The sequence below is a fragment of the Xyrauchen texanus genome, chromosome 14 (genome assembly GCF_025860055.1).
Source record: "Xyrauchen texanus isolate HMW12.3.18 chromosome 14, RBS_HiC_50CHRs, whole genome shotgun sequence".
Classification (NCBI taxonomy): Eukaryota; Metazoa; Chordata; class Actinopteri; order Cypriniformes; family Catostomidae; genus Xyrauchen; species Xyrauchen texanus.
This window is the reverse complement of record NC_068289.1, coordinates 2,562,300-2,582,351: the sequence shown is the minus strand read 5'-3', so window position 1 is coordinate 2,582,351 and position 20,052 is coordinate 2,562,300. Positions and strand designations below refer to the sequence as shown.

General features: G+C 39.0%; 1 protein-coding gene across 2 annotated transcripts in view; it reads right to left on the bottom strand.

Moving 5' to 3' along the window:
* The window catches only part of acvr2aa (activin A receptor type 2Aa), a 70,686-nt gene that overhangs the window by 38,028 nt on the left and 12,606 nt on the right, over nt 1-20,052 (bottom strand). Inside the window, exons 2-3 of one of the 2 annotated variants that reach the window (XM_052141926.1) lie at nt 14,555-14,765; nt 4,609-4,760 (exon numbers count right to left, since the gene is read on the bottom strand). In XM_052141926.1, coding sequence (XP_051997886.1) covers nt 4,609-4,760; nt 14,555-14,765 — 363 coding nt within the window. The remainder of the gene's footprint in view (nt 1-4,608; nt 4,761-14,554; nt 14,766-20,052) is intronic. The other variant, XM_052141927.1, reaches the window with a different exon arrangement.

Genomic DNA, 20,052 nt, shown 5'->3' with positions numbered 1-20,052 from the left:
TGATTTCATGCAATTTGTTTGTAAAGCAATGATCCCATTCAGTTTGACATTTCCCAGGTCCTAAAGCCTGCCAAATCAATGCTAAGTGCAACTTACACACAGACGTTACATATCTGTTTTTTTCTTTCTCAACAATGCAATTTTGACCCGGTGCGACCTATATTCAGATGCAAACTTATTTCTAAAAGTTTACATTGGATATTAGAGTTATTTTTCATCATCTAAGCATTTAAGAATACAATAATAAAATGTAGAATAAGAAAAATCGAGATAGGCTAATCAACTGGATGACTAGACCACATCCCCATTTTCTTTCAATGTACATGCTCCTATGAAAATGTAAATTCCTGTTAAGAGAGGTTCAATTGAATCGTGTGCATGCTTGGTCAGTGCACACTCTGGCTCTCGGTTTCACTTTGTCTTGTGCCAGAGATTGATTTGGGCTGTGTCTGTTAGTCAGAGATGCAGCAATCACTCACACTCATGCTATAGCAGAGCATTTTCCGTTTGCCTGGGCTGACCATGTGTACAAGGCCAGGCCACAAGTGCAACCCAGTTGAACCTTGGCTAAACCTGTATTAGCTGTGGTTACTTTCTCTCTGCTCTCATGCCAGATCTGGACTTAAGCTGGAAGTGGGTTAAGGACTCTGGATTAGTCCATGTGTGCAGAAATACACATCTACCTCCTACAAACCCACCCTCAACCGTCCCTATTCCACCCTTCCCCCACTTAGTAGGGCAGGATTGTCACACACAGCCGCGGGGCATGAAAGTACCCTGGTCACAAGGTCATTAAACACACTCACAGAGAGGGAGTTCTGAGAAGCTCTGGTACGCTTTGTGTAGTTCTCGGTGTCCCTGTGGGCTTTTACATATAATATCAAGATCATCCCATATAGAGTGAATCACTGCTGGAAATAGATCTATTGCATAAACACGAGTGAGAACACGAGACTCTCAATGTCACTCCCAAATGTTGCTCGTCATTTGCATAAAGTTAAAATTCTCAACTTTGTCTTGTCGCTCGACACGGCGACCTCTGTCGCCAATGGTCACTGATACTCATGCCACCGGAAGTTGCTCTACTCTCATTGGAAATTAATGGGATTGTATCACTTTGTTAAGTGATGTCGATGACGGAGAGTCGGGGAAAATGTATACCTTTATACATGACCTTTAAAAAGCTTGCCATTAAAGAGACTGTAAGGGGGCTTTCACACTTGGTTCGATTGCCTGTTCCGAACCCGAGTTCGATTGCTCCCCCCTCCCCCCTGCCCCGATGGACTGTGTTCACATTATATATTTGTATCCGAACCGCAGTACGCTTGCGTCATCAAGCTGCAGCTGGTGCGTAATCGTGTTGCTTGATAACCATGAAATGAAAAGGCGTCAAAATTCAATGATTAGACTTGCTCGGTTCACATTTGTTCTTCTTTTTTTTAACCTTTGGTTTTGTTTTCAACATCAAGATACAGAAACACACTTGCGTCTGTCTGCCGCAAAAATACTGAAATCGTTCAAAAGACAGCGGGCTGTCCGCCGAAGACAATTTTTGCGAAGGCAAGCAGAAATCATCTCTCTGCTTGCAGTGCGTGTGCGTCAATCCTGCTTTTCGTCAAGGTAAGTGTATACACACACACACACACACACACGCACGAAAGTAAACCCTTTCCGCTCATTTTGAAAGTGACGCGTGTGAGACTGACGACCGCATTATACGTCATCGATAGCGGTTCACTTCCGCGGTTTGGTTCGATTGCGTTCATATCAGCAGCGAACCGTACTGGAGTTCACATGAACCGTACCCCAGACCACCTTTTTAAGCGGACCCGAGTATGGTTCGCGGGTGCGCGCCCGAGTTCGGAAGACAGCGTTCACATCATCCAAACGAACCGAACTCTGACGTCATTCGAACCGGGGTGCGCACCAAAAGTGCTAGTGTGAAAGCCCCCTAAGTCTATCCCTCACAGCCTCATTTTCATTCCTGCTAATAATCTAATTTGGTGCTACTGCTAATTCTGAATTTATTTTTTGAATACTTGTTTTTCTTTTAATTGTATTTGTTAATATTTACAGTATGGGACATTGTGAAATTTCACTGGTTTTGGTGTTGACTACTGAAATATTGGTATTGTGACAACCCTAGCAGATAACTCACGATTGCTGAAATGTACAAATGACCCTGCAGGGAGCTGAGAGCAGTGGGCCTCAAAATTAAAACCACCAATACCAACAAGGTCTGTATATACTCACAGGCCTCAATCACTCATTTAGTTAAGAGGATGTTGATGTCAATGTTAAAGGAGATCAAGCGACCAGATCAGCTAAAAGTGGCTGTGAGAGCACGTTATGCTGTTAAAAGCCCACTGACAGGAAACCAAACTGGTGCTAGGAAAGCTCTGGCCACTGTTAATGCCTTCTATATGATGCACTCCACCAATTTCTGCATGTATCTGTGTTTCTACAGCATGTTGGTTTAGCTACTCTTGCATTAACTGAACTACAGTGTAACTGTAACACAACATGCATGACAATAGTTACTCCTAAGAGTACTAGGCAATGTACCTCATCAAACAACACACTCACATACAGAGAGTACATAATGAGCAAGGGGCCGTTCACATAGGACGCATCCTTGCTTTCAAAAATAGCTGGATGGAGTGCAACAAAATGGCACAGAATTCAAGGGCCTTGAGATGCGCCTCAAAGTTCACTTTGACATAATGTCTTAAAAATGCTGAAAGATCCTAAACAAACGCAAGGACCAAAGATGTACCTAATAACTGACCTTATAAAAGGCATAATTCTGTAGCTTACAAGCACATCTGTGACTCTATTTTTATTTGTTTTTCGAAAAACAAATTGGTAACACTATAAAAAGGTTCTATAAATGAACATTAGTTAATGCATTAGGCATCACAAACAATATCTTTTTACAACATTTATTAATCCTGTTTAATGTAAATGTATAAATATTAAATTATTCCTTGTTAGTTCATAATACATAAACTAATGTTACTGTATACGTTGTAATGTCACATTAACCACATATAGTTAGTGCTGGAAATGTATTGTTCATTGTTAGTTTATGTAACTATAGCCAACTAATGTTAATGAATACAAACCTATTGTAAAGTGTTTTTACTGCCTTGACAAAGAGGGGGGAACATTTCTTTCTCTACACTTCAAAAGCCATCTGTACCAAAATGACCAATTCTATGTCCAGAGGCAATGGAAATACTGAAGTCTAAGAGTCAGAGATTCATTAACTGTATGTCTATGCAAACTGTTGGTCAATGTAATCGCTTTACAAATCCATGAAAAACAATCAAATCCAAACATCTCAAATAATTCAGAAAATGCACATCCGGGCCTGGGAAGCTCAGCAGTAATTGACGCAAACTATCACCCCTGGAGTCGCGAGTTTGAATCCAGGGTGTGCTGAGTGACTCCAGCCAAGTCTCCTAAGCAACCAAATTGGCCCGGTTGCTAGGGAGGGTAGAGTCACATGGGGTTACCTCCTCGTGGTAGTGATTACTGGTTCTCGTTCTCAATGGGGCGTGTGGTGAGTTGTGTGTGGATCATGGAGAGTAGCATGAGCCTCCACATGCTGTGAGTCTCCGCAGTGTCATGCACAAGCGAGTCACGTGATAATATGCGCTGATTGACGGTCTCAGAAGCGGAGGCATCTGAGACTCGTCCTCCACCACCCGGATTAAGGTGAGTAACAGCACCACCACGAGGACCTACTAAGAAGTGTGAATTGGGCATTCCAAATTGGGAGAAAAAGGGGATAAAAAAAATAAACTGCTCATCTTTTATGTCACCGTCTGTAGCAGGAATGAAACAAGTTATTCATTAATACATCAGTTACTCAAGTTTCTAATTGGGAGCTGAAAAATTAGCATTCACACCAGTGAAGTTTTACGGAACTAAACACATTAAGCGCATCTCCAATTTCCATTTCAGCACACAAATTAAAACAGTTCTTGCAAGGAAAACATTTGACTTAATATGAACATCATAACCTTTATAGGTAATGTGCATGCATGCCTATATATTATTCACAAAGCTGGATTCATAATGTGCATGTCTCAACCTTTCGTTAAAAATGTATGATCAGAAATGACTCCTCAAAATGTAGCACAGATCATTCATGTACATTTGAAATTCTTAATCAGGCTTCACATAGAAATAGGACTAACAAAAAGCATTCCTTCAACATTAAACAAAACAGTAATACACTGTGAATTATGCTGCGGCATTACAATATTGACTGACACACACACACACACACACACACACACACACACACACACACACACACACACACACACAAATCAAGAGATACAAAACACTAGTGGTTTGCAAGAGGAAAGGAAAAGGTATTGAGCTTGATATGGCATTGAACAAGCATAGTCATGAAGAAACGCCTGAGAGGTGCTTTTAGGCAATCGGAAGATTTTGATTATGAGGTTGAAAATTCAGGGTTATGTTGGGACACAAAGACAGAAAGGTGGGTTCACACTGACGGACTCAAACATCAAGCACAAGTACATCAGAGAAAGGGGTGATGAGACAGGGGTATAACTGAAGAACTTCCAGTACCCTTAAAGACTTTGCTGTTTGTGTCGCTGAAGAAAGCCTTACTCTGAACTAGCTGTGTGTACGGGTTGTAGAAGAACTTCTCGTTGCACATGTTGCCTTCACAGCAGCAGAAAAACACATCAGGGTCCTCCTTCTTCTCCACGCACTCCGTACTGTAAAACCAAAAACAAACAGAGAAGTCAGTGACCAGCCAACTTCCCTCTTTTTATTTTATCTTCAGTATAGTTTAGGTTTATTTGATGCAAATGAAAAGTAAACTGTGAGGGACATAAAGACAATCGTCAATTGTTCAGCCACCAAACATTAAAATCCAGTGGACAATGCATTTTCAATGTGTCACTGGCAAATATGGGGTATTTCATGTATTGCAATATTATTTTTGCACACGATACTGTACTATTTAACGACAAGTGTCTGTATTTTGAGTTACATTTTTCACCTCAATATTTTCTGGGGGAAATAGACAACACAGAGTGTAAGAAGATTAAAATGTACCGTGGCATTAGGTCTATGAACACTCTACTTCTGTTTGATCAAAATGCATATTTGAATGCTAAAACTGTGCATTACATTTTAACTGAGAATGACTTAAAGGGATAGTTCACCCAACAATTTCTCGACATTAGGAAATGATGAGAGAATTGTCATTTTTGGGTGAACTATCCCTTTAAGGCTTGGGTACGCTGCTCGGGCAGTGTTGCTCGCTTAACAGGATCTCATAACATAAGCGAAGTTCAATTTCAAAATCTAGTGTCCTGTTTGAACAGCCCCTATTGCAGCACTGGGTTTAGATGTATTAATTTGCCATGCTCTTTTGCGGCTGTGGCTCAGGTGGTAGAGCGGGTTGGCTGCTATTCACAGAGTTGGCGGTTCGATTCCCGGCCCACACGACTCCACATGCCGAAGTGTCCTTGGGCAAGACACTGAACCCCAAGTTGCTTCCAATGGCAGGCTAGCACCTTACATGGCAGCTCTGCCATCATTGGTGTATGAGTGTGTGTGTGTGAATGGGTGATTGGGACACAGTGTAAAGCGCTTGGGTAACCTCTAAGGTTACAAAAAAGCACTATATAAGTGCATATAATTTACCATTTGCAATAAAGAATCCCACACAGTGCTGTTTGATATAAATTGTTTTGTTGCACCCTCATTTGTATGTGTCTTTAATATTAATAGAATTAAAATGTTGGTAATATTTAGGTGAAAAATTCAAATTAATTATATAAAATTCATTTTCATTTTCAAATAGCACCCTCGATTAACAAAAGTCTTTTATTCTATATCAAAATAATTTTGGCAATAAAACAAAGATCACTTTAAGAGATAAATAAGACATGCCTATTCAGAAAGATGACAGATGAATTTGGATTTTGTTTGGGTTAGACAGCACAAAATGCCTTTTCCAAAGAGATACTATTTAATCGGGCATCCCACATCCAAGCTAAGCTCTCAAGTTGGCTTAATAAAGATAAACAAAGCTTAGCAGCACACAAATAATCCTCAAGATATGCACACAGGTTTGTATTGCACACAGGTTTGTATTGCACACACAGGTGCAAATGAACAAATGAGAGGGAGTGGATAACATTCCAGAAGGAATTTAGTTGGGAAAAAAGTGAACCTGTTACTACATTTTCAATGTACACATGCCATTAAGAGGTCCCATTACTTACTGAGCTAACTAAAAGACATGGCACGGCAGCTCAACATACATAAAAAAAAACCTTCCAGTTCCAGCAATAGAGGTAAACAGGTTCAGCAGCATGCTAGGACAGGAGAAGTGCTGCTGCCTTCGCACGCTATCAAAACACCTCCGTTCAGGAGAAACACTTCCTGATCTGCCAGCAGCGCTATCTGTTGCATACAAGGCAGATGCAGAGATAAAAGAGTTTTTAAAATCTCCCCTATTACCGTCAGCTGTAAAAGGATTCTCAACCAAACCCCAACAAGGAAACATGTTTACACAAGGTTTTATCTCAAATCATGTTAAAAATATACACCACCTTGAAAAGAAAGCGTCTGGTTTTTAATAAATGTGTAGTATTCTTCCTTGTATACAATAATGACATGTGACTAATATTGCAATATTTTTAGGGTTCTCAAAATTGTTTCCCAGCGATCACTGTTATTTAATAGGTTTGTACCTGACATTTGCTTCAGGCTGCATATTGAATAAAAATTTGGCTTTTTGCCTCATTCTATGAAAGGTATCCACATGAGATCAGTAGAAGAAGCTGTTATAACCACATGATGATATATGTAAGATAGATATATGCAGTAGACAATATATAATGTTTACATACTGCATTCATGGCGCTAGGACTAATGCTAGCATGCTAACCTTGGCCGTAGTATGCATCTGTTAATCTCTTTAATTGTATTTTATGAAGGAATTTGTGAAAATAGTTTAAAAAGTTCTTTATAGTTGTTTTTTTTAATAAAGAAAGACATTTGATGCAACTTCAAAGGGGAAGGGAGTAGAGATGCATCGATCCGATACTCTGGATCGGTATCGGCGCCGATCCAAGCTTTTTGAATGGATCGGATATCGGTGATGCAAGACTGATCCAAATTCGATACCGTGTTACCAGTGATTGATGAATGAATGGCAATAAACGATGGCCTACTGTATAATAATTCTTATAAGAACTAAATTATTTATTTTTAAACATTGCCTTAAATTAAATACGTTTAAAATACGTTGTGCTGCTTACGCAATCACACGTGAGTGTGACAGGCAAGTTGAGGCGGAACCTTTTACATTCAAAGTACCTCAGCCGTTAAACATGTCCCTGATTTGGAATTATTTTACCCTTGATACATCAACGAGTAGCGCTGCAAATTGTAATATTTGCAAAGCCAACGTTTCAAGAGGTGGAAGTAGTGTTTCGAATTACAATACGACAAATTTAATCAAGCATCTTCAGAAGCATCACGCAAAAGAACACGAGGAGTTCAGCGCAAATCAAACGGAAAAAGAATGAGTCAAAGCAGCTGACCTTGACAGATGCGTTTCAGAGGCAAGAAAAACTTCCACATCAGAATCGTAAAGCTGTAAAAATAACAGAAAAGGTACTTGAATTCATTGTTCTAGATGATCAGCCCCTCTCTGTTGTCGAAAACACGGGTTTCCGTCGCCTCATGGAACATCTGGAACCACGATATAGTTTGCCATCTAGAACATACATTTCTGAGACCGCTTTGCCTGAGCTGTATTCCAGAGTTTCCTCGCACGTTGCAGACCAATTAAAAGATGTGCAGGCCTTCAGCTTCACTACAGATATTTGGAGCTCCGACGTGTGCCCCATGTCCCTTCTTAGTTTAACGGCACATTGGTTGAATGATAGTTATGATTTGCAGAGCTGTGCTACACGTAAAGGAAATGAGAGGGTCACACACCAGCAGGGTGATTTCAGATTCAATCAAAGAAATGCTTGATGGGTGGAAAATCCCTATATCCAAAGTGCATGTGATTTTGAGGGACAATGCCAGCAATATGAAGAAAGCGATGGATGATTTGGGAGTCCCTAGTTTGGGCTGTGTCGCGCACTCATTACAGCTTGCTGTTAACGAGGGACTTTTGTCCCAACGAAGCTTGATTGAAGCAATTGCAAGTGCCAGAAAAATTGTGGGGCACTTCAAACATTCCCCATTAGCATACTCGCGATTGGGGGACATTCAGCGTGAATTTCAAATGCCCCTGAAACGTCTTCAGCAAGACGTTAAAACTAGATGGAACAGTACATATTATATGATTCAGAGCATCCTTGAACAGAAGCGAACCTTATGCGCCTTTGCTGCCGACCACGAGCTGCCTGCAGTGCTGACTGTAAACCACTGGGCATTACTGGAAAAAACAATGATCGTACTGTCACCATTTGAAGAACTGACGCGAACCATAAGCTCATCCAGTTCAACCACAGCGGATGTCATTCCAACAATTTCAGTTCTGAAACGTTTGCTGTCTCAGGAGAGAGACACAGACACAGGGATTAAAACAATGAAAAGTACACTACTACAAGCAGTCAACACACGATTTGGTAACATCGAGAATGAACGACTTTACTCCGTTGCCACTTTACTTGACCCACGGTACAAAGACAGGTAAGCTAAAAGTCTATGCACACACATAAAATGTCACTTGCACGATAAAATATATTTTCCATTATACAGTTTTGATGATGACAACGTTCTTCATTTATTGTAAATAAGATTCATATTATTAGGCTATTATAACTATTATTAAAAAACATTTTCAAGTTTCTATCAGTTTCGTTTAATTAATTAAAAAGTTTTAGTCATTAACTCTGTCATTAAACTTTTATGCTAAAATAACGGCTAGGAATGCTTTCCATATTCTGCAGATTTACGTTCATTTTAATGTGAAGCCGTCCGAAGCATTATGCATTAATCACATTATATATAATTTGTTTTTTCATCCTGAAGATTTTTTTTTTTTTAAGTCATTGGATGACAGATAACGACCACTTATAATTGTATTATATATGATCAAATTTGGCCTTTATATAAAATGATTTATTTTAGTTGCATCATGTTTGTAATTTAAATTTGTTATGTCTGACCAATATATGAAAATTGTCTGTGGTTTTGAGACATCAAATAAGGCTTTATTTATTCAGAAAAAAAGAAGTAATTATTTTGTAAGTAACTTTTCAGCAACCAATAAAAAGAAAAGTAATTACACTGCAGCTTGGAATTTTATCAGAATGCATCTGTAAATAATTTCACTGACAGTTGCACTTTCATCGCAAAACAAAATAAATAAATTCATTTTTAATTAGTTTAAGAAACAATTCCAAAAATTAAAAAATAAATAAATAAAAAAGGATAAAGATAAATGACAACTTTTATATAGCTGTATAATGACCATGTAACGTTTGTATAAAAATAGACTATTTATTCTGCATGTTTTGTCTCAGATGCTTTTCAAATGCAGACGCTGCCAGGCATGCAAAAAATGCCCTGATACAAGAGGTCGAGAAGATGGAAGATGCACTGAAGAGGAGGACAACTACTGCCTTAGCTGCTGCAGCAGATCCAGCAGAGAAGGTTTCTCATGCAGAAGCAAGCGGGTCAAGCAGACACACAAGCAAGAGCACCTTCATGATGATGTTTGATGAAGTTCTCAAGAAGCAAGAAGAACCTGGATGAATAATTACCACGAGTGCTCTTCTTCAAATACAAACGTATATGACAGAGCAAATTATCCCTCGGTCTGAAAACCCATTCCATTACTGGGCAGTGAACAAGCTTCGTTTCCCTGCCCTTGTTGCTACTGCATCAGCCTTTCTTTCTGCCCCCTGTACCAGTGTTGAGAGTGAAAGACTGTTTAGCACTGCCTCCAACATTCTAGATGAAAGAAGGAACCGACTAAAAGCAGAGAGAGCAGAAATGCTAATATTCCTAAAAAAAAAACCTGCCAATGATGATCAAGTGAATCCTGAAGCAGGTTTATGTTACTGGTGAAGTCTATACTTGTCTTGGTTGTTATATTAGTGTTTGTTTTCTAGGTGTAAGGTATACTTTATAATAAGCACTGTGTTGCAGCTTGCTACCGTTCAGATTTAAGATTCACTAGATTTAGAATATTACTTTTTGGATTTTATTCAGAAAATAATTTTATTTGATAATTGCAGTAAATATTGTTAAGTTTGTTTGTGATACAACTAGTAAGTGTTGAAATTACTGTTAATTTTGCTACTGCATCATTCAGTTTTCTTAATAAAGTTTTCAGCCATACATTTTGTCCCCTTTTTCATCAAGTAATGTGCAGTCAGATTTGGTATACATTTCTTTACCTAATATAAATAAATCTTAATGACCAAGTGAATTGTATACATTCTTTAGTTTTGAAGGTAAAAAAAAACACCACTGATATCAGATTGGTATCGGTAGATACTCAGAATTTTGGTATCGGATCGGATCGGTTTTGAAAAAACGGTATCGTTGCATCCCTAGAAGGGAGAACATAATAGCCATGCAGTAAGATCGCTTCAAACTATATTTGTATACAAATGACTTAAAAGGTGAGTTTCGAATGAAAGTTATTTTTGAGCCACACACCTTTCAGCCCTCCAAAGCTCTCAGAAGGGAATAGAGAAGTAGTACTCAACCTTTTTTGGATGAACGTCCCCCTATTTAATTCCCTTACCCTACTTTTGTCCCACTGAAATGCTCATTCTGCATTACAGCATTGATTTTGAGTTGGATGTAGATGTAAATTTACTGCAGTAAGGTTATAACATCTATAAAAAGTAAGTTACCCGCTAATCTAAGTGACTAAACTGGAATTATATATTTTCTTACACTCAAAAAAAATTATTTAGTATAATTTGTTTTTTTAGGATTTACACATTTCTATTCATCCAAAAAAAATAAATAAAAAAAAAGTATATTTTGCATTTGCCCTCATGAAAATGTAAATTAATTAATTTATTTATTATTATCGTTTTAACAGTGGAATTTGTAGCATGACCATACATGGAAGCATGGATCTTCTTCACTAACGTGGTTAGATGTAACATGATCTCTATAAAACAAATGATGGCATTTTGTGATTACAAACAGTAGGGCTCCTCTAAACACATGTAAAAACTATAAATACAATATATAAACATATAAAAGTTTTAACAAAAATGTATTATATTCCATCACTCACCAAATGTGGCTTATGACATATTGAATAGAGGTTAAGTAGTGCTATGATAATATTTATTATGAATCCATTTCTGCCTGTATAAGTACAGTTATTGTTACTATAGTTTATTATTCTGTGCCATGTTTCTCACTGGTTCTCGCAGTGCTGCAATGATCAGAGGTGTGTGTTTAGGAGCTTGAGACCGGTCTGTGAGTAAAAACACATCAGCTTTGCGCTTATGCTGCTCTGTCCATTGAGCCGTATCCACCTACAGAACCATTCAGGTGCATTAGCTCAAGTCAGTGTCTATTTGACACTGCTATACCAGATACTTCAGATGCATCGCTAGAGTTCAGAGTCAGATGAACCGCGATACAAATGCATAACAACGTATAATGGAGTCAAACAGGAACTTAAGGATAGATTTGATTAACATGACAGATAAACGCCCCCATTTGTAACCTAACGCCCCCCTCTCAACTAATTTGCTCTCAGTGCACCCTGGCATCATTTGAACACCCACAGGGGTAGTAACGCACCCCAGTGGGTGTGGTACTGCCCCCGTTGAGAACCACTGGAATTGGGTATAGGGATAATCACATCTAATGAAATGCACACATTTGTTGTTGTTGATTATTATTTTCATTTCTGCTTTGTGTTGCGTTCGACTTCTGGGTTAAACACACCTCATGCAACACCTGTTTTTCGGGGGGATGCACATAATGCCGGGGTTTACTGCAGTCAGACTGACGTGTACACATACTGGACAGAACAGATCTACAATCGCATTATCTAGGTCTGCTTTGAGTCAACTAATTTATACATGATATTCAAAAAATTATTTGACAAATAAATATTTAGTTTTAATCCGACTGAAATTGAACTTTTAAAGTGAAATGTTGCTGTGTTGGGCTGGTCGGGAAACTTAACCCTCTGGGGTCGACGGACGCGGCGGTACATTTCAGCGGAAACAACATAAAATTCTCCGTCATTTTGGGGCATACAGATAAGTGTAAGACATCATTAGAGACTATAAAGTGTCTACTTTTATTTGTGTACACTCACAATAACAACAAAACCTTGTGCTTTTGTAAAATAAATAAAATAAAAAGGGTGAGCTGTAAGCAGTCTCTGTGTTTAAGAGCATATTTCAGAAACACGTCACAAAAATGAACTGAAACTCCGCGAATACTTATCACACAAACATGAAACATATGTCTAAAGGCAGCTTAAAATGTCTACTTTTAAATAAAACAAATATTCTCCTGCAATGTAATCTGTATGAAACAAAGCGATGTACAGTTTCTCCTGGCTCAGCTAACTATTTCTAATGTGATCACACCCACAGGCAGAGGGCGCAATTCATATGCTAATGTACTGAGGCGATCAATGCACATGTTGAACGCCCCCAACTGTGCCTTAAAAAGCATCAAGTTCATTCACTTTTCTGCATGTTTGGAAGATGACACGATACACAAGTGAGGAAACCCCTGGATAGTGACGAAGACTTTCCTCAGAATAAGAGCAGGACTCCGATGAACGTTTGTAATATGAAGAGAGACTTGATCCAGCCGAGGATACAATTTCAGACGGGTAAGTCATTTAGTTTAAAATGTGTAATAGGTCCTAATAAGCAATTTTTAGTTACATTTAAATGTTGTTTCGGCTAAAGCAGGTATTTAAATTGTATGCTGTATGATATAAAAATAATATGAATGTTTAGATTATATTTTAACTAGTGTTTATGCTGCCTCGTTATCATCAACAAAGCTTGTGCTTGCAAATATGTGTCAGGTTAAATGAGTAAAATGCACTTTAAATATGCCCATATTAGAAAATCACCATCTTATAATGATTTCTGAAGGACCATGTGACACTGAAGACTGCATTAATGATGCTGAACATTCAGCTTTGATCACAAATTGCATTTTACAATACATTCAAATAGAAAACTGTTTACAATAGAACTATTTTTACTGTATTTTGGATGCAGTCTTGGTGCGCAGAAGAGACTTCTTTTAACGGTAGTGTAGGTCTAATATTATATAAAGTCTTTATGTAAAGAAAATGTACAGTCAGATTACTTCTTTTAACCTAAAACTTGATTTTGATCATTAAGTCTCCTCACATTCATTCTCTTTCTGTCACATTCTTCAGTGATGGGCCGAGGGGAGGGGTCTTTGTCTCCTCAGGTGTGAATTACAATCAATATTCATGATAGTTCACGCCTCCTCGCATATGACCTTTCAACACTAAAAGTGTCTTACAAAAGTTAAATTACTATATTGTTTTGTATGAATGAGTGATCAGGATGGTTTTCACATCATTCTGTAGCAAAAACTCTAGGCTACGAGATCCAGTTCTCAAAAGTCTTGTGGACAAATGTTTAGTATGCGTTATATGACCTTATTTCAACCATGCATAATCGTTATTTCTCAAAAATACAAACCTGTACACACATGTTGCTCACATATTATTGTAGCCAGTTTGTGCTGAATACAGTGCTATCAGACTTTAGCCATTAATGTGTGTTTAAGCAACTGAAAAAAGCACAAATGGCAAGGCATGTCAAAACGTCTCCATGGCCCAAAACACCCTCAGACCCCAAAGGGTTAAAGGGCAAAGTTTTGAAAGCACCGCAGGGGAATAAATCTACAATTGGCTTACTTATAATTGTCTTTGCATAATAAGCAAGTAAAAGAATTTTAGCATAAAAAAAAACTACAGCTAACCTTTAAGGCATCCAATTAAATATGTTTTAGTTCAATTTTAAAACAGTTAATGCATTCCAATCCATTTTGACATTAAATATTGAAATGTCAATGAATAAACAGCACTGGACTGCAGGCCAGCTGCAAAATCATCTCTATACATGTAAGATTACATTTATAAAGTGTGGGTACAGTTTTGAGTTATTTCAATAATTGAGATCAGTGTTTGCACTCCTTGTCGGTTTTGATGCAGTTCTAGAAATGTAGGATGGGTTTTCGGTGTGTGTGTGTGTATGTGTATGCACGAGTGAGACAAGTAAAGAGCACAGTTGCAAATATCTACCTCTGCTATATACCGCTATGAGTGTCATCCTCACAAATGGCAAGAACAAACACTTACACATATCATTTTGTTTTCTTTCCTTAAAAAAAACACGCATTACCTATAAAAAATATGACATTAATCAATTACTTATTTTAATCGACTGACAGCCTATTTTGCGTACACACAGTATATACAGAGTATACTATCTTGGTTCATTGGATATGTTAAATAGGCATGAGAAATAGTGATTACCTGTCATAGCAGTTAACGTCATCCAGCCAGCAGCCTTGCCTTACAATTTCAATCGATCCTGACACATTTCGCCAAGTTGAATAGCAATGAAGTCTCTTGTCTTTGTCTCCCACGCAAGACTCAATCCCACTGTGGTTTCCTCGGTTCTCCAAACTGGGGTTATAATTGAAGAAAACACACTTTTGTGTCTCTGAGCGGCCAAGGATGGCACCTAAAAACACAAGTGCAGGAGATGAAGTTTAAGACTGAGAACATGGATAGCCAGTGATGGGAAAGGAAGAATTCACTCATTACAAAACTCAACATGCAAAACTTTTACAACATCAAATGTTTTTGAGCATGGCGAGTAACGGTTCCAGTAGCATTTCCACTTGAGCACGATTCCGCATGCTATGATTACAAACGGTTCCCGGCCCAGCATTCATAGCTAACCAAGCTGAGGACAGAGAACAGTGCAGGTAAAACGGCTTGTGATGTGGCGACTCACGATTGGTCACTTGCCCAGTCAGTCCAGTCCATTGATTTAGCAGCACCGCTGTGTGAAACCAAAACCATGCCAAAGAGCCCGGATTGGTACGGGATGGCATGGTATCTTAACAAGAACCGATTGGCCTGATGGTGGGAAAGTGGCGATTGATTGACAGCTGAATCACAAAAGATATAATTGTTGTCTCTAGTCTATAAATGAGGTCTATAACTGATGTGAAGTCACACGGGATTGGAACAACATGAGGGTGAGTAATGAAACATTTTAGATTTTGGGGTAAACAAGACCTTTACCATTTAGCCTGCTGTAAAAAAAAATGTACAATTCAAGGGGCACAGAGCACATGTAATTCAGGTGGTTAAAATAATTTAGAAAGTGAAATTCACAGATGGGACCTCATATGGTGTGTAAAAACCACCCACGAGTTACCATACAGTACAAAAAAGAAAGCTAAACACTAGAAAGTGTTGTGGGTAACCAATAACAGGAAAGAAAAACAAAAAACTTAGAGAAGTGACTGTGATTAACACAGTAGAACCATTCTAAAACAGGATGTGGTGGAGAGCGGTTTCACATTTTCTTCCTGAAACAACCACAACTCATGACTCAGACCGTGTGCGAACATAGCACTGATGTGAAGATTGTTATGAAAGTATCCAAAACAAACCATGTCATCCCGATCACTTAACACACAAGACAAACAGCTTCTCGAAGATTTAATGATCAAATCCAAATGTACACTACATCATGGTTGGATTCACTCGCTGATCCTGACACATGGGACCTAGCGCTGGGCAATACGGCTCCAGAAATTATATATCAATATTTTTCAGCAAATTGACAATACTCGATAATTATGTTTTTGCTCTTATTAAAAAAACTTTTATGCTATTTCAGAGGAACCATCGTTTCATCTAAACATCCATTGTAGCCATGTAGAATGAATATTTCACAGGCATTAAATAAAAATCTATTTAAAAATGATGAAGGCATGTTTCTGGTGTTTTTATTTTGACACTGCATGTGCAGTCGTGTTTATTTCACCTTCACAGGAGCTTTTTATTATGAAACTGAAAGTGCAATGTTTGTTTGGCAGTTATGAGTTTCGCATCTTATCTCCTTTACTGTTCTGCGTTTGTAGATTTGTATAACAACTTTATAACGGTTACTAATGCTTGGAATTGCGTGAATGCTTGAACCAGTATGTGACAGTGCGGAGGGCGGACCAGAGTTGTGATTATCCACACCCGGTCCCTTATCGGGCTAATTAAGCCTCCGAGAGGGATAAAGGCCGATTGCGGACGGTGGTACGACGAGAGAGAGATCGTGTACGGACATGTCCGTCATGTGTGTGTGTTTGCCTTTTGTTTAAGTTAACAATTAAAATATTATTTATATTGACAAGCCGGTTCTCGCCCCCTCCTTTCCTTTGAACAGCTTTACACTGTACTTCAAAATGCAGGTGAACTGCGCTAAAAACACTAGCCCCCGCACACAGATCAGCGTGTCGTTGGTTCAATCTGAAGAACACAAAGACCATGTTTATCTGTCTTTAATCGCAGCCTTTGGCAGTTAAATAATCCCATAAATTCATATCTCCATTTTGATTTTACTTGTATTAATTATTCAGCCATGTAGGGTCGTGAAATGAGTCTACTGATGCACTCTATGAAACGCTCATTAAACTTATCGCGATATTCACAATATTGTTGAATTTTATATCGTCGGCAAAATCATTGTGATTATACTCTGGGCATTCAATGTATCACCCAGCCCTAATGGGAACTATGTAGGTCAAGTTACTAGGCATAATTTGCAGTCTTTCCTGTAGTCACTTTTTAGCATATTGGCTTGTAACAGAGAAACTTTGGGACAGAAATAACTATATTATTTAAAAAATGACTTCAATCTCTCAATGTGCTTAAACCTCCATTGTGGCCAAATTAGTAGACGTGTATCCACTATTGGGCCAAATGAGGGTGTGCTAGTGCTTACTTGGGCCAATTGCATTCCCACTGTCACTTCCAGGGCTTCATCATGCCTTCTCTGGTCTTTCATGGAACCAAGGGCCTTTGGCCCACCGATTACCCTTGGGCCAAATAAGGCCAGCTGGAGATTGAGGTGGGTCAATATCAAAGGCAGAGTTTTGCTGAACTTGCCAGGTTGTGTATACAGCACACAACAGCACAGGTTAGGGAAAAATAAAAAAATATGGGTACAGTAAAAATCTGTTGACACACATTGGACAAAGCCGTACCCAAAGAAAGAACTTTATATGGTTCGAGATCATGGACAATGTGCTGGGACATCATCCCGCTGTTAGTGGCGAGACCACTCGGGACATCGGGGCAGTTACAGATGGAAAGTTGTCAATGCTAACTTATCTTGCTAGATAGCTAATGTTTACAAACAATATAAATTGGATATTCTAGATAACATGATAAATGATAGTTATAGGGCGAGATTTGTCAATTTAGTCAAATACTTTTGAGACAGCCATTCCTTCTACGATAAACGCAAGTCCGACCATCACCCCTGGTGAGACAAAACCGCATCTCGTCAGTGAAGAGCACTTTTTGCCAGTCCTGTCTGGTCCAGTGAAGGTGGGTTTGTGCCCATAGGTGACGTTGTTGCCAGTGATGTCTGGTAAGAACCTGCCTTACAACAGACCTACAAGCCCTCAGTCCAGCCTCTCTCAGACTATTACAGACAGTCTGAGCACTGATGGAGGGATTGTGCATTCCTGGTGTAACTCCGGCAGTTGTTGTTGCCATCCTGTTCCTGTCCCACAGGTGTGATATTCAGATGTACTGATCCTGTGCAGGTGTTGACGATCTGCTGTCTTTCCTGTCTCCCTGTAGCGCTGTCTCAGGCATCTCACAGTACGGACATTGCAATTTATTTCCCTGGCCACATCTGCAGTCCTCATGCCTCCATGCAGCATGCCTAAGGCACATTCACGCAGATGAGCAGGACCCTGAGCATCTTTCTTTTGGGGTTTTTCAGAGTCAGTAGAAAGGTCTCTTTAGTGTCCAAAGTTTTTATAACTGTGCCCTTATTTGCCTCCCGTCTGTAATCTGTTAGTGTCTTAATGACCGTTCCACAGGTGCATGTTCATTAATTGTTTATGGTTCATTGAACAAGCACGGAAAACATTGTTACACTTCACAATACAGATCTGTAAAGTTATTTGGATTTTGGAACAGTGTCCTGAAAAGGGGACGTTTCTATTTTTGCTGAGTTTATATGGTGTCACATGGAACAGTTCATGCTTCGAGCCAAGTATTTGAAAACTGGTTACACAGGTCTAGTGAATACACTAACATCAACACCAAACACTGTGAAGAAACAGACAAGAAATGTATAGGAACATTGCAATCGAGCCATAACTGGAACATTAGACTAGTCTCCAATACTATTATTCTGATTAATCTTGCACGTCACAAATAGCAGGCAGCACATTCCAAAAATACTTACTGCTGTTTGTGAACATCTCTCCATTACAAAAAAAGTGAACATGAGGTATATTCACCATGCAACACAATCTAATCCACTCTTGCTCAGAATCAACCATCGCAGATACAGTCTTACAAGAGCTTCACTGCACCACCGTTTTTTATGACTGTGTTGACAACACTGGTACTGCTCATAATAAACAAATGCATGCACACATGCACAGCATAGACAATTTTGTTGGTAATTAATTTGCTAATTGCACTTTAGTGAGTATAAATCCACAGGATTTGTTCCAGAGACAAGTCACTGTTATCAGGATTAGGAGTAAATCTGCTGGAATTACTGTCACATCCACATTAGGGGTTGCACCGACTACTCAACTAGTCGATTAGACAGGACGTAGATCACATTTAGACTAGTCGTAAATCACATGACTTCCATTGTGATTGTTCCATCCTGTTCCATTGTGATAGTTCCATCCTGTTCCTCCATCCAGGTATAAGGTATTGTGTATTTAGAAATACACAAAGAATTAAAAACATAAAACTAGGGCATTAAGCATTCACAAAGCATTATTCAAGTGAACAACAAACACATTTAAAGTGTTCACAAACAACCAAATATCCCACCCTGAAACTACTCAAGTTTCGCCCGAAGGCTGACAGAAACTATACGCGAGTTGGACATGAGCGTTTCTGGCATTGTTCCACAATATTATACCATTTATGCTTTATAGGCCAAACAGAGCCTAGATTTTTTTTGCCCATTTACTCCAATTTTCACCTTTACCTGCTTATCCAACATGTGCAAGTGTTGTGTTCAAGTGTGCAAGTGTTTAGGTTTTGCGGGGCTCGACAATAAGAACTGCCCGATTGCCCGGGGCCAGTGTGAGAGAGCTTCGGGTCACTTGCCCGATCGGGCCAGAGCTGCATTTATAAGATTAGTGCAAGAAAACAACAAGTGAGAGAGCACAACAATTACACTGAGTGAACGATGTCTTCTAACCAAGGAGTGAGTGCGAGTATATTTATCTCGCGAAAATGCGCAAATGCATAATATACTGGACGTGCCAAGGCACAGACACATGCATATGCACAAGATCGTGCAGACACCGAGCGCACTCTCCTAGCACAGTCCTCGCTCTTTTCCAAGTGTCTTAGCAGCAGCTATTACCATGTGTAGAAAATAGCAGGAAAAAACCCACTTAATGAATTTCGTAGCGGGATTTAACATCTTGTGCAACATTTTAAGTATACCGCGCATTCTGTGTTCACAGTGCGTGATATCCCCACATTTTTCAGTTTTTACATGTAGGTGATAATTAGTAACCCACACATTGGAACACAAGAAATCAACAGTTTCTTTCTTATAGGACTGAAAATCCATGTCTCATCATCATCTCTCTCCGTGCAGCACAGTATGTTTAACATGCATGTGCTCTCGTAAAGGGACAGAGCGCTAGTTTTATTCCCACTGTAAAAAAAATGTTCTCTCATTAATTCGCCTTTAGAGGTGAAGCACCCGATGAGACGTAATCAACTTTGTTAAACCACAG